Source organism: Amyelois transitella, chromosome 18 (genome assembly GCF_032362555.1).
Source record: "Amyelois transitella isolate CPQ chromosome 18, ilAmyTran1.1, whole genome shotgun sequence".
NCBI classification, from domain to species: Eukaryota; Metazoa; Arthropoda; class Insecta; order Lepidoptera; family Pyralidae; genus Amyelois; species Amyelois transitella.
In genome coordinates this window covers 5,299,875-5,315,663 of record NC_083521.1, presented here as the reverse complement: position 1 = coordinate 5,315,663, position 15,789 = coordinate 5,299,875, and the positions used below count along the sequence as shown (strand labels likewise).

Sequence of the window (15,789 nt, the reverse complement as noted above, 5' to 3'; positions counted from 1 at the left end):
CACGTCCTTCCCGAAGAGCTTCAGCGGCGGCGGTGGGGCGGCGTTCCCGGAGATAATGGCCTGCGTTTTCGGATGTCGTCGGTGTACGCAGCGTAGCAGGCCGGGCTCAGGCAGCTGCCCTGAGGAACGCCAGCCCGGACGGGTGTCTCCGAAGAAACGGCGTCTTCGACCGCCACCCTGATCTTCCGCTCGTTCAGGAAGGAGGCCACAATCCTGATCAGTCTTCTGGGCATGGGGCTCTTCGACAGTTTGTACAGCAACCCCTCGTGCCATACTCTGGCGAAGGCCTTCTTATTATCGAGGAGCACGACAGCCACGGTCTCCTTTCGGTTGGCAGCGACTGAGATCTCGCCGAGGAGTCTGGCGATCTGGAGCGTCGTGGAGTGTTCAGGCCGGAACCCGAACTGCTCGGCGCGTAGTCCCGAGACTGCCACCTCGGGATCGCCGATTTCCGGCCGGCGGAGGCTTCATTTTCGCTTCGGCGGCGGCGGCGGCGGCGGCGGCCTCTGAGCCGCGCTCCGACGCCATTGTGGCCGCGCGCTGCAGGGGGCGGCGGCTTGCTTCCGTCATCGTCAGGTCCGCCATAGACCCCGACGACGACGGCTCCTGCGTGGAGGAGCGGGACTCCTCCTCCCCCATGTTGATGGCGCGCGGCTTCTTCTTCTGGCCCTCTTCTTCCGGGCTGGCCGGCCTCTTCAGGAGGGAGGTAATTACCCTCCCCCTTGGCGTTCCTATATCGACGGGGGGGAGTGCAATCACCCCCCGCCTCGCTGAGTCCAACGCCGTCAGGTCGGCAACCGACGGGGCGACCCCCCGCACCTCATTTTCTTTGAGGCGCAGGTATACGGCCATCCACTGGGCCAACCCCGGCGACAGCCAGTTCCCCTTCACCAGCTGGACGAGAACCTCCGCGTCCCTCTTCATCCATCCCTTTGGGGACAGGGGACGCGAGGGGCGCGGGTGTGGATGCGGCGGCGGTACCGGCGAAGGCGGTCCTGACTGCCGCGGAGGCGGCGGTGGCCGGGGTGACGGCGCTGGCGGCGGCGGTGGCGGCGGCGGCGGAAGAAGTGGTGGCGGCGGTGGCGGCAACGGTGTCGGCCGCGGTGGCGGCAGCGGTGGTGGCGGCGGTGACGGTGGTGGTGACGGTGGCGGTGACGGCGGCGGTTACATAAGATGTTGCTGTGGTCGTCGTCGTCGCCGTGTTGATGTTCAAATTTGCGGCGGCGGCATCAGCGGCAGTAAGCGCAGCGGCGACAGCAGCGGCGGAGACGGCGGCGGCGGGCGCGTGGATAACGCCCGTCGGCGTAGCATACGCCGCTGGTGGCGTATGCGTTAGGGCGAGGTCGGGGGAGGGGTGCGGGGGACCCGCACCTACCCCTTCCCGGGGGGGGGGGACCATTTCGGAGCCCGGACGACGCGCGGGAGTGGAATCGCTCCCGAGCAGCCGAAGAAAAACGGGGCCGACTACTCAACCCCTTTTCGCCGGTGAGACCCGCTGGTGGGAGGCCGGCTACTAGGGGGGTGCGAGCAAATCAGTCCCGAAGTCCTGGCAGGGGTTTCCGCCGGGAGCTATCCCCTCCTGCGCAAAATTGTTTGCGGGGTGTTGGGGGGGGGGGGGGGGCGTGGCTACGTGTTCCCCCCCAGACTGGCGACTGACTGGTCTTTTTTGATGGTGCGATTTTTTTTAGTGGATTGCTAGTGGTTTTAGAGGTCGATTCTAGTGGGGAGCTTGATACGTTGTTGGCAACACTGGTTGTCATTGTCGTCACCTGCTGTCAGATCGCCGTGCTGTCCATAGTCTGTCACGCGTTCTTTTCTATTAGTGGTAGTTTCTTGTGTAAAAACGTAGTGGACTAGTGTTTATATTCTCTTTGTTCTTGTGTAATTGCAGTGCGATTTCCCTGAATTCAACAAATCATCAACAATATATTTTCTGCATTATAAGTCCTTGTTGCTGATGATTCTTTTTTGATCACTTTAGTAAGCCTAGTCTACATAATCAAGATGATGAGTGACGATGATCGGGATATTGATATTGAAAGTGATGTAGGTGTAATTTACATTACCAAGTGGCATTGAAAGAATTTTGTGCAGAAAAAATATACATTACTATTTTGTTATTCTTTCAGGCTGAAAATGATTCTGACTCCCGAACACATGCCAGGAATAGCTTAGGATCTAGTGGATATTATTCACAGGTATCTATATAATATTTTTGGGGATTGTGGATGTGATGTCAACATTAGCATTTTTATCATGGCGCGGTATTTTTATGTTTTAGGCGGAGAAAAGAGCGCACCACAATGCATTAGAAAGAAAAAGAAGAGATCACATTAAGGATAGTTTTACTTCATTAAGAGAATCGGTACCAGCTCTTCAGAATGAGAAAGTGGTATGTTCTTGATATTGCTTGCATTTAGTTTCTCAAGGTGATTTATTGCACCTATCATTGTTATACAGGGTATGGTATTAATCTGCATAGGATCAAATGGGCCGTGGGTAATGGGGTGAAGGCCATTTTAAGCTAAGAGCATAGTATTTACTTTGAATTAAAAATTAAAATGTGAATAAAGTATTAAGTTTAATAAACCTGGGGTTTTCAAATTGGCATTTTTCTGAAGCACAAATTTTATTTATTTTAAGGACATATTTAACTTTTGCACACTGTCATGACGGTAAAACATGTTGGAACACTATTTTAATTTTGACATCTTAAATGCATTTATGTGTTATGTACACATGTTTTGGCATATAAATTTAATTTATTTGAAAAATAAATTAATAAATAAATTTATCTTATGAAAATATCATGTTGATTGTTCAGTGGTTCAACTGTGTATAGGTTACTAAACAAACAAATCTACTTTAGTAATTAATAATAGTTGATGTTGTCATAGTTGGGATTTCAAATACAGTATTTTTTGAAAATAAATTGCAGGCAAGTCGAGCACAGATATTAAAGAAAGCAGCTGAATACATCCAGTTCATGAGGCGGAAAAACAATTCTCATCAGCAAGATATTGAAGACTTAAAGCGACAAAATAATATGCTTGAATCACAAAGTAAGTTTCCTTAGTTATTACACATTCTATGCCGAGACAGGGTCAGTTCATTCCCATTCCACTAGGTGTCGTGAAAGTTGACTTAGGGAATCCCAACTGATTGTTTGTTAGGGATAGGCTTATAAACTTATGATTCCTCTTGTAAGCAATGTGCTGGCAGCCTGTCATTATTTGAATCTCAATTCTGTCATAAAGCCATACAGCTATGTCTGTGACCAATCACACAGATTGATCTAACTTAAAAGTAAGTTTAGGATTTGAGTTATATAATAAATAGAAACAACAGTGACCTAGGCCAATCAGAAAATGATCTTTCTATTATGACCTGACTCTGAATTGAAGCTGGGATCTTTTAGTTAAGAGGTGATAATCTGACAACTGGTGTCAGACAAGCATTAAATAAGACCACTCCATCTCTTTTCTATGACTGTAGAAAAGGTGACTAAGAGAATAATCACATTCATCAAGTGCATTTACCATGACCCAATATTTCCTTTGCAAAGGTTGTGTCAGACAGGAGTTGCTATCTCGCTCATCTTTGCGTTTTCCTGGTTAAACTTACTAACTTCAGAAAAGGAGGTTCTCAATTCGACCGTATACATAATTATACACCATTTCTTTCTAATTAGTACACAAAAATCTTGCCGATAAATAAACGCTTTTTAATATCCTTGTATTCATAAATTAAAATTACTCATTAGTTAATGAGTAGGTATATAGTAATGTATGTATCTTTTACTCAAACATTGGTCACATTTTCCTTTCATTATTAATTAGGTCATTTATTAATCGTTCTCTCCCGCTTTAACTTTCGCGTGATTAACGCCAGTCCCTAATATTTGTACGTCTGCAATGGATATGACAGCTGATCAGATAATTGATGAAAACTTCAAAGCAAATCTCGTATTATATTACAAAACTTTTAAACTGTAGTGATAAGGGGTAGGTAGCTACACAAAACAGCGGTGCAGGTTTGGCTTATGTCTACTATTGTGCAGTATCATTCTACTCCGACACCGTGGTAATTGCCTAGTAACCAACCCACCTAACCAAGTTAACCAACTAATTGCCAACCAACCAACTAATTTGTTTAAGAGTTTTCTTTAGTGGGTTTTATTTTTTACTTAACATTAAGCTTGTTCTGACTTTACTTTATTCAGAGACTGCTTTCCCAAAGTTGGCCTATTTATAGTGTTTATGTTGACTAGGTGAGCAACAGCGGCTTGGTATGTGCCTAAATGTTTTTATCAAAACAATGTATGTATGCTCATGTCAACAACAATTGTTCATATTAATTTTAGGTTTTTTCAGTAATTGAAATGTAAATTTCTTTGGGAAATTTCTTTAACCACATTCCACGCTAACATTGTGTCAGGGGACCTTGTTAAAAGTCTCTATCCAAAAATCCTAAAAGCCATACAATGCTGAACACATGAAGACGTGTTTATATGTATATGTGTTTATTATTTTAATTTTCAGTTCGAACACTTGAAAAAATGAGAGCCACGGGTAATTACGTGGACCCAAACGAGCTAGGACTTGGTATCAAGTCCGAGGGCAGCTCACATGACACAGACAGTTCTGATGGTGAAGGTACCACACGACGTGTCAAAAAACTTAAAATAAATGGAGTCAGTGTCTAGTTTGTATGCCTCTTGTAATTTATAAGATGATTCTCACTTGTGGTATTTAAAGATTATCATATTTGATAATTTTTAGGAGTTAAACTTTCAACACTACCTGCACATTATTAGTTTTGGATAAAAAAAATAACTTCTGTCGTTAATTGGCTACGGTTGAGCTATTTTCGTGACATTAGTAATTTTATCTTCAAAATTTTACATTTTTATTATATGTGTCACAATATTATAGTATATGTGTCACAATATAGGAATTTATTCCTAAACTTTTTCTTCATTGTAGATCCTTTTGTTTGAAACAATAGGGACTTTAGTGAGTCATCAGTGCAGGTATAAATGTAGGGAAAGGTGGTTTCGCAATGTAGATACATTGAAAAATTATAAACAAAAAAAAAAACAAAGCAAAAGCTAGTGTTGGATACTTACATTATATTTAATTAACTTCTCAGCTGCTTAAGCTCTGATCAGCGCTCGCCCTACCGGCCACGTTTTTTATTTTATTTTGAGTATTAATACATTAGGTACTATTAGTTTGGAAATACTCCTTTCTCGCTCGAAAAATTAATTTCCTCGGCAGGTGCCGTGTGTAAATCGGATCGCAGGTTCGGCAGCTGCGAGGTTAAAAAATCTTTCATTTATAAGTAACTTTACTATTTACGAAAAATTTCCATAATTCCCGTCTCCGCGGGTATTTCGGAAAATCTTAATGCACCCCTAGACCACATTAAATACCTACACTCCAAATGTCAAGTCTAAACTCAGCTGTTTGGGCTGTGTGTTGATATCTCACTCAGTCATTCACTTTCTTCCTTTATATCATTTAGACTGGCGTCAATAATTAATTAAAAATACAAGTATAGAAGACAGGGTGGGAAAAACATGTCAATTTGTAAATAATATTTTAAACCTAAACCGTTGACCAGTATCCAGACTTAATACAAAACTAAAAAACTTGATATATAATACAGGTATTTAAAGCGTAACGTACCTTTATTTTAATCCGGACGTTTTATACCTGTATTATTTATAATTTATAAATAGTATAAAGCAACGCGAAAGTTTACAATCAGTTTAAACTTATATGATATACCACATTTCGTAGGTATGGTCAATAATATACGCTATTTTTAACAAAAAATGCAGTAAACGGTACATGAAACTAAGAAGGTTTAGCACTCTATGACCCCAAGTCCATAGAGCTCGAGACTGCTGTCTCAGTTCATATAGTATCCTAGTTAGAATCATCTACTCAGTTTACCTTTGTAAGGTTTAATAGTAGATAGTATTTGTAAGTCTATCTATTGAATACTGATACTATTTCTTAATTTGTTGATGTATTAAGCTGCAGTTTTTATTTCTTGTCTTGTTCTATTTTTCGTGAATTTTTTTAAAATAAATCCATGTCTCTTCTGATGGGTGACCATCTTATTAACACTGGGAGATGAATTATGTGATTTAAGCTTTAAAAGTTTCGTACTAACTAAAAATCAATGGTAATACATATTAAGATACAAAACTACCTACATTAAATAAAAAACTGCAGTATTAAAGAATTTTTGAATTATAATTTTAGTTACAAAAAAGGATATGATTGTTTTGTCTACAATAAATAATGTATTCAGTATTCAATAGAATGAATTAATGTAAGAGTTAGTCTTCTTAAGCATTATGTGTGACGACAGAGTCTTATGAACAAAATTATAATAACAAAAAATGCTGGTAAATTAAGTTGTCTTGAATTTACATTATGGTACCATATTTTGATTACGAAACATATTTTCTGTTGTCCTGAAATAATAAAAATAATTAATGTAATTTAGTTATTAAAATTATTGTGATAATTGACCTTATGATCAGAATCCACTATTTCATAATTTTTAATAAAAATAAATTAAGATACTTATCGCTGATATTGTTTTGAACGGTATTGACTTGCTAGTATCTCTTGTTAAAGGTACCTACCTTAAGTTGAATAGTGGGCAACGTTAAAACATTCATCTTTATTACTTTATTTTTGCCTCAAATTATGTTGTTTAAAGGTTTTTATTGAATTCATAAAATTAATATTTTTACACGAAATCTATGTCTTACCTCTGCCGCAATATTAATTATTTAAGGAAAAGTAATATAAGTTAAAATAGGGATAACAGAGATAGATATAGATAACAAAAATTATCTCTGATAAGAAATAGAAATTTGTGTGGCAAAAAGGTCCTTGGTACATCAAGAATTCAGATTTATAAAGAAAACAAACACTTTGTACCCTGTTCACTCCATCGACCATAAAAATGCCGTATTTGTTCATACTAGGGCTTGAATATCGGATCATTTTTCAATTCCGGAATTGAGTTCTGATATTAAGCAATCCAGTTCCGGAATTCCGGAATTCCGGAATTTGAAGCTTCCTTCTAAAATGGCATACAACTATATTATAATGAAACTAAGGGCTATTGTTATAAGTAGAAATAAAAAACCATTAAAAGAGCTATTTACTTTAATAAAATTACTAATTAAATAAAAATTACCCACAGCTCAGATAGACTTCTGTTGGTAATGAAATTTTAAAAAAGTTAGTGCATCTAAACTGTTGTCTTTCAACGAACTTCTCACACGGCTACAAACGTTTGAAACTGCTGAAAACGCGCGTTCAGCCTCCACACTGGTAGGTGGAATTGTTTTTAAATATTCGAAACATTTAGTCAGATATTGACCTCTTCCGCCGCCGTTTTCAAATACCGCCATTTCAACTCTTAGCAAACTTTCCAGATCAATATTTGTTGTTTTCTTTTTACTTTTCATAGTAACTCTTCGTCTCTGAATAGTTTCTTGTAATTTTTGTTTCATACTCATTCCTTGTGCTTCTTCATTCACGTTTTCTTCAGCAGACTTCTCACAGTTTTCTTCTTCCGGGCTTAGTGAATCGTCCAACCTTTTAATTATTTTCACAATTTCTTCTAACATTTCGTTGCTTGTCGGTTTAGAAAATGTCTCACGGTCAAAGTTGTCTTCGTGATAATCTTCTGAATCGTAAAGATACACCAAAACAGATGCTATAGGGAGACGTCTTTCCTTAATGCGGTTCCTAAGGCTTTGTGCCAGATTTTTGCTAATGTTACCGTTTTGGTTACTATCTAAAGACTTTAACATGAATTTAAGAGCTGTATCGGCCGTCATCAAATCAGCGTCTCTCTGACAAAGCGACTCTACAGTTATCTTAACGACATGAAGACTTTCGTGTAAAGCTTTAAGTACTGCTACTGCTTCTTCATTGACAGGCACTACTATGTCTAAGTCTAGAAATCCTTTGGTGATAGCAGACCTGAGCTTTAAAAACCTTTCAATCATATCGCTTAAACTTGACCATCTAGTTTTACAATCAAGAATGAGGTTCAGTTCTTTTCCATATTCTGCTACTACGTATTTTTGTATGGCTTCATTTTTTAAGCTTGATTTTCGTACTGACCTGACCAGCTTTCTAATCTTTTCAATAACATTTTCAAAGTTTAATTGTCTTTTTTCCATTTCTTGCTGTACAGAGGCCCCTTCAATCTCAAAACCTCCAATTTCTTCGTCATCTTCATCGTCATTATCTTCTAATATCTGATCTTCATTTTCTACATATTCAGAAGCAGATATATCAACAATATCAGTTATATCCATGGCCACAAAATCCTCCTGTCTCGTTTCAGTATCACCTCTTTCATTATATTCACTGTTTTCTTTTTTATATAAGACATCAATCACTCCTAACTGTAAGCCATGAGCCAGACAAATTTGATGGTAGCCCTTGTAATATCGCCCCATTTTAACCATAACTGCAGCCCCATCAGATGTTAAGCAAACAACGTCTTTGTCCAAATCAACAGCAAATTCTTTAAGATGTTGTTTCAAGTAATGGTATGCTGTTATTGCAGGCATACTGCCTACAATTCTCACAAGGCCGAGATTTTTGAAGTAATCCTTAAATTTATCGGAGTGTAAATTAACATTCATGTAACGTCTATTGCGGATTGATGTATACTCATCAAGCGATACAGAATATCGTCTTGTTTTATCTTGTGAAATTTGCTGTCGGAGTTGTTTTTTTAAGAATTTGTGCTGATTAAGTACAATGTCTCTTATAGCGCTACCAGACGCCGGCAAATTATATCCACATTTGTGGAAAAGATCTCGAAGGTCTTCAGATGTGCAAAATTTACTGAAAGGAATGCCATCAAGAGCGGCCATCCTTGACACTTTTACAGCCAGCTCTAGAGATGTGTCAAAAAAGGCAGTGATCATTTTAAGCTTTTTTGCTGCTCTGGGCATGCTGTTGCTGGTGCTAGGAGTAACGGAAGTACTACATTGAGTTTCTGATTGAGACAGCAAAAGGTTTTTTTTCTCTTTCAGATCAATAGCGTGGGTAGATTTCAAATGTACATGCAAACCTGTTGTCGCACCACCGTGGCATTTTAAAATTTTAAAGCATAATTTGCATTTACCGGATTGCCCATCTTCCGCCCTAAGAAAATGGTTCCAAACTGATGTGTCCGCTTTCCTTTTATTAAATTCCAAATATTGTGCGGGTTTTGATAGTGACCTGAAAGTAAATAAATTTCTGACTAATACATACTTATAAGATTTCGTATCGATAGAGAAAGAAAAGCTTTGTTATAAACAAATTGTGCCATTCTTTACATATCATGCGACTATATTCTGTAAAATTATACGCCGATTTAGAATATTAGTAGTATAAAAACCACCCTATTCGAATTCTCAAATGAAAACTCAATGGCGACTAAATAATATAACTTATGCCCGCTCTACGCGTTCGTCCGGCATCGCCATGAATCGATATACATTGCCTACTTTGTATGTAGTAAAAACACGGCTCATTTTAAAACGTAAGTAATGTAAGTACGTTAATTCGGCAAAAAGTTCGCCGAATGTGTTGAACGCGGATTAGGTCTACGTGCCGCGCGAGCGACTGAACAGCAGCGCGCGTGGCTCGAGGTACCTACGGCTCGGTTGCTTAGCAACGCTGTCATGTTCGCGCGTGCTGCGAAGGCGGCATGCCTAGCAACACGATAATATTTAGGTGCGGGTGCGGGCGTACGTTATATACGTGCAATACAATAATCAAACTGAGATCTATTAATGACCAGAAAATAAACCTGATAATTGTGTTATTTTTTGCATGACTATTCTGATATACGTTTCAAAACCCAATTTTTTTTGTTATTTAGTAGTAATTCGCAACAAACTAAGCAATGGCCAATGGCCATACATTGAGTAGTACGGAATAGCAAGTTTCAAAAGTTGCAAACAAATAATGCCCGTTTCCGTCACATTCACATTTCACCAATAAGCATATAAATAAAACATTTTACATTGCATGCGCAAGCAAAATCAAGCAAAAACCCTGGATGCTATAAACACCACCAGTAACCACACACGTAGACTTACGGTTTCTTAGTCACTTCTTTTCTTACGACTTTGTTTTTGCCAAACATTAGGTTGTCTCTGCGTCCCGTATATATATTACATACATACGAAGTGAACCGTTGTCGACCAATGAAATAAAATCAATATTTTACTTAAAAGTGAACAAGTATTGAATGTAGTTAATTCTGTAAAATAAGAACTTGAAACTTACATTTTAAATGTATTTATTACACGTTCGATCGTTCTCGTTCGCGTGTGATTCTTGTAACGATCCGTATTCAAATGGCGGCGATGCGGGCGGATCGGCCAAACCGAAGCGACAGTTGATCGGCCGGCGCCGGACGTGCCGCGCTACGCGGACGTGCCGCGACTCAAGCTGCGTTTTTATTTTATTTTTTTTCAATATCGAAATACCGGTTTTGCTCATCCAATTCCGGTATTTACAAACGATACTGAAATATGTCGGAATTCCGGAATTTTGTTAAAACCGGAATTCCGGAGCTCAAGCCCTAGTTCATACGGTATTCCAAAACTGAATTTTTGTTTGGAAATAAGTAATTGAGTGAATCCAAACTTATCTAAAGATCTACTGCAAACTTAAAGTATGTGTATTCCGTAAGTATAACAGCTAATCTTCTGTAGGTATACTTAATTATTATGCTCCGTGATGAGATACGTAGGGCAAGTCAATATGTTTCATTTTCAATTATCTGTCATACAGTTATAATGAACAGTGCAATGAATGACTATTAATTTTTATGAAAACTGTGTGAACGAGATGTAATTTATTTATTATTTCTAGACACGTGTCTGATTTTTCTGTTTTAGAAGACTAAATAGTTTTAAAATAAAGTATAAATACTCTGTTATACTGTTGTTTTTTTTTAAATATAAACCTTTAAACAGTTTTTACAGCCACACAATTTTATACAGCCTATAAATGTCCACTGCTCCCCTCTCCAGAAATGGGTGGATTTGTGAATTTTACCCATAATCACCACGCTGGGCAGGCGGATGGGCGACCGCAGTGTCTATTAATTTTGGACCATGTCATATCAGCGTAGGAGGCGCTGCTGCCCACCTCCCGCTTCATTCCGCAATCGCCTCTTACGATACCTACGGGAAGATATGAGGTGGAGCTATTCTACCGGAAAAGTAGACCACACGGCCTATAAATAAAGTTTGCGGGGGATGAGAAATAGCTGACATCTGCTATGCATTTTTTCCGTAAGGTCACTATCGATGAGCTCTATATTCAGCAGCAATAGTATCGATATTGCAATATATATTGAGTATCGATGCTAACGATACGATCGATTGTAAATCGATATCGGCAACAATCAGACGGATGTCGGTTCATATCTCTTTTAGTTTGTGGGTTGTATGACAATACGAATCATACCTTAATAATATAACTTAATAGTAAATCAACTACCCCCACAGTTTAACGTTTATTCATTTACAAGATCAGTAATTTACAACATAAGTTTTGTTCTACAAGTATTGCTATTCGAGATCGATATCGAGACTTCTACAGCAAGTAAGTTATTTAAAATAATATTAGCCAATTGATAGGCAATAAATAAGTTATTCCTACAACCCTATCCTTAATTAATTGATTTCTTTATTAAATATCTTCGCGTGTTTCAGTGGTAAGTAAATGTTCAAATACAGTTTTTTTTTTAACAATTCAGTAGGCAAATTATGAAATAGTACGAACAATATATAAATATTTTATCTAAAAACCTACACTCATTCTTTAAGAAGTGATTTCCTAGAAGAAAATTTAATGATTTTATTATGAGGGTAGTTTTTTAAGGTAATTTTTTTCAATTTTCGAATACATATTTTGTTTGTAAATTATAGCAACGACGATAACAAAAGTGAATTTAAATATTGTTGCGCGGATATAATGGTTGAGTAAAAAAAGCATTTTTTATGAGGCACAAACGTTTTGATTTCTGTCTCAATATTCATTTACAAGCAGCGTCTACTACCACGAGACAGAAGCAAGAATAACTTGAAGTGACTGCCTGAGAATCTTATGAATAAATAAATGATAAATTATTTAAATCAGTGTCCGGGGATCAGTATGAATTAGTATCCGGGGACCCCGACCCAGGCGGGATCATATTTATACATTCACAATTGCAACGTGCAGGTTTCCTCATAATTTCCTATACCGTTAGAATATCGGTTCGTAGTTTTCTTTTTCTTGACGTGTCAATATCCTTTCAAAAATAATTTATTTTACCGACTGTAATATTCTGCCATTTTAACAACCTTATCGGTAACTGTGTCACCCAGGTGATGGCGGTAAGTCATTGAGGGTAGAACAGGGGCTGCATTGTATTTTGCATCGTATTTAAACTAATAAACGTGACACAACTTACGATACTTAAGCCTCTGCGACATATTGACGTAAGGCCCAGTGCAATATGTGTGATTGTCGTTCATATAATTTGTATTAAGTACTTCAAAATATTTTTTTTTTCAGCTAAAGTTATCGCAACGCGTACAACAACAAAATGATTCCTATTAATGTAAGTGCCATTATTTATGAAGTGATAAAACTAAATTAAATGTTTAGAAATAAGTCATTACTAGAGTTTATTGCCGTTTACCTATATTTGATTTCTTTCTTGACATAACAATATGCAAAAAGCTTGAATTAGTTAGAAGTGCACAATTTAATTACTCTAGCTCCTTTCCACCACCGGACGACACGAAGCATGAAAAAGTATATTCATAAAAAAATTATTATATCAAAAGAATATAATATAATATTTCTGTTTGTCCATTACCTGGCGTTCTTCAAACTTCAGTTTGATTCATCTTTCGCGTTCACTTATTAAATTAATTTTTGACTTACATTTCACATGTTTTTTTTTTCATTTCAGGGTAATGCTGTCCCTACGCATCCCACCATGGGTCAAGTAGGTTGGATTACTTATATATATAAAAAAACTATAATATGCCGTTATTGCAATTGCATAAAGAAATAGGTAAATAGAAATGGAGCTAGAGGCCGCCCGCGACTTCGTCCGCATGGAAACCCTATCAATCCCGCGGGAACTCCGGGATAAAAAGTAGCTTATATATTATTCTGGGTCTTCAGCTACCTACATATCAAAATTTCATCATAATCGGTTCAGTAGTTTTTGCGTGAAAGAGTAACAAACATCCATACTGACATACGTACTCACAAACTTTCGCATCTATAATATTAGTAGGATTTATTTGAATATACGTCAATTACATAGCTGTCATTTGCGTTTTGTTATTCCAAGTCTGATTCTTTATTGTTATACCACGTTTTATAGTGACTGACGTTTCATGTCAAGTCACACGGGAACGCTGTGGAACGGGATAAAAAGTATCCTATGTCCGTCTCCTGGCTCTAAGCTACCTCCCTACCATTTTTCAGCCAAATCTGTTCTGCCGTTCTTGAGTTATAAGTGGTGTAACTAACACGACTTTCTTTTACATATATAGATTGTTTGGTTAGTCTTCTCTGAAAGTCCATAAAAGTCAGTAAAAAATACTTTCTATTTTTATTCATAGCTCTTATTACATTTTACGAAAGTAATTTTGAAAGAAGCTCTTTTGTTTTGATGCTTTGTCTCGCAATTATATGAATGTGTGGCACGAATAGGAGGGTTAGTTATATTGTTATTTAAATACCATTCAGTATTCTGTTACGTTGTTGTCTGCAGTCATATTTGTTAATTTTTATTGTTTGATTTCGCTCTTCCAGTAATTTTTTGATAGTCTTTAGACTATGGGTAATGAAGGGATTTTTAAATCTTGTATTTTTGAAGGACAAAATGTACTTCAAAAATATTAGATTGATGTGGAAATTTATTTGCTGGGTAGTGCAAAAAGAATTATTTATCTTCTTTTAAGACAATCAATATTAGACACTTTGGAATGCATTTAGTATCCCAGCGGCGGATTTATTAAAAATGTTGGTAAGACATGTAGTATCTTTCATCTCTGTCTCTTTGATTATTCTTAGAGTCAGAAGGAGTTTTTAAATGTTGACAAATCATGTACTTCCCACATGATTTGTCTACATGTAAAAATTGTTGACATATTATTATAAAATAGTATAATAACAAACTTTTTATAATGATATGTATTTTATACATTATAAGGTCTGACAGAACATTGTGTTTTAAATATTATTAGAGGCTATTTGCGATTACATTAAACCTATTAGAAAATAGGTTTAATGTAATCGCAAATAGCCTCTTGGTGTTGTACTGAAAATGGTAAGGTGGCATTTTCATATTTTATCCAGAAAATGTTATTTCACTTCTATCTGTGCAACGTGTTCAAGATAAGATTGCTGCTTGATTTTGAAATTTTGAAACATCGTAACAACAACATAAAAAAAAATCTTTAATTTGGGTTCAAATCAGTTCAACTGAATTTTATTAACCGAGTCTGATTTTGAATCGATCGTTTTTACTCCAAATATCCCTTCAAGTTCGTCGTTAGCTTAAACACCAATTTTCATGTTAAACACTAAAAAATAAAACGAAATAGGTTTTTGGTGAAAACATTTTCACTATCCAAAAAATTATAATTTTTTGTATAGTTTTTTGGATAGTGAAAAAATACTACCACTACCACTAAAGTGGGGGTAATTTTTTTCTCTCCACTAACCCATCGGGTGGGGAATAGTTGAATAGGTCTTTTATAAATATTATAAGGGCGAGAACACCATTTCTCGATTTAGGGACCCGTTTCCAAAATGTTTGGTTTTAAAGTAATTTTTTTTTAAAGTGCCGTACGTATTAGCTCTTGTTTATTCCTTTTGCCTTTTGCTTACGCCTTTTGCTGCTTTGTTTTTAAATACATGATTATGGATTTGCTTTAATTTATTGTGGTGCAAAAAAGATTATTGTATTTTTTTTCACACGGATAGTGTGCCGTGAGGTGAAACGCGGGTGGATGAAGAAAGCCGGCCAGCCCCTTGGTGCGGTACCAAATTTATGATTTTTGTCAAGATTTAATTACTTTATAATAACTTTGATCAATTATAGGCAACATAACTTCATAATTATTTATGTTCAGTACGTATAAGATATTTAACGTTTAACGTGTGGAAAGACCTTCGTCTGCCCGGCCGGCTACGGGAAACCGGACGGGTTAAGTGGGGCTTGAACCCACTAAAACCACACAGTATCGTTTTGGTACCGGGAGCGTGGGCTACACTTTTCTCACATTCCCGCCGCAATACGGCGGCCCCGGCTCGGGTGCTCTCCACGAGGCGGCCAGCGGAGCACCCCGCTGGCGGCTTCGTGAAGGCGTCTTCAAATCTAACCGCTAGGAAATCTAATCTAGGAAGAAATCTTACCTATTCAAACCTATGTCTATATGTTAGGTTTGAATAGGTAATAGGTAGGAAGCCGCTAGCATGACATAGCGTCAAAAGGTGGAACCTGGTCTCCTCTCCAGAGAGGTGAGCATGTAACCGAGATAAAAACTTTGAGGATTGGAGTTGTCAATGAACTTGTTCATGAATATAACAGTAGTTTTGTTTAAAGATAAGACTTTTACCGCACAGTTTAAAATAAAATTGAAAATAATGTCAGCATTAAGGCTCAATAAAAATTATAATCAAAATTAAGGGACAATTCTCCGCTCCTCGGGGA

At 37.8% G+C, this 15,789-nt stretch overlaps 2 protein-coding genes across 2 annotated transcripts; one reads left to right on the top strand and one right to left on the bottom strand.

The window, feature by feature from the left end:
* Nucleotides 1–387: 387 nt before the first annotated feature.
* LOC132902812 (uncharacterized) lies at nucleotides 388–1,399 on the bottom strand. Its single transcript, XM_060949234.1, has 2 exons — nucleotides 1,001–1,399; nucleotides 388–894 (listed from the first exon to the last, which is right to left on the bottom strand). The coding sequence occupies exons 1-2, from the start codon at nucleotides 1,397–1,399 to the stop codon at nucleotides 388–390; spliced, it is 906 nt and encodes a 301-aa protein (XP_060805217.1).
* A 376-nt stretch (nucleotides 1,400–1,775) lies between these two features.
* On the top strand, nucleotides 1,776–5,173 carry LOC106130578 (protein max). Its single transcript, XM_013329460.2, has 5 exons — nucleotides 1,776–2,046; nucleotides 2,130–2,198; nucleotides 2,282–2,392; nucleotides 2,939–3,062; nucleotides 4,542–5,173. The coding sequence occupies exons 1-5, from the start codon at nucleotides 2,005–2,007 to the stop codon at nucleotides 4,703–4,705; spliced, it is 510 nt and encodes a 169-aa protein (XP_013184914.1). The 5' UTR covers nucleotides 1,776–2,004; the 3' UTR covers nucleotides 4,706–5,173.
* Nucleotides 5,174–15,789: the final 10,616 nt, after the last annotated feature.

Coding starts and splice junctions, on each gene's coding strand:
- LOC106130578 (XM_013329460.2), top strand. CDS start 2,005: ATGATGAGTGACGATGATCGGGATATTGATATTGAAAGTGAT. Junction 2,199..2,281: donor CTAGTGGATATTATTCACAG/GTATCTATATAA, acceptor TTTATGTTTTAG/GCGGAGAAAAGAGCGCACCA. Junction 2,393..2,938: donor CTCTTCAGAATGAGAAAGTG/GTATGTTCTTGA, acceptor AATAAATTGCAG/GCAAGTCGAGCACAGATATT.
- LOC132902812 (XM_060949234.1), bottom strand. CDS start 1,399: ATGGTCCCCCCCCCCCGGGAAGGGGTAGGTGCGGGTCCCCCGCACCCC. Junction 895..1,000: donor CCACCGCCGCCTCCGCGGCA/GTCAGGACCGCC, acceptor GTTCTCGTCCAG/CTGGTGAAGGGGAACTGGCT.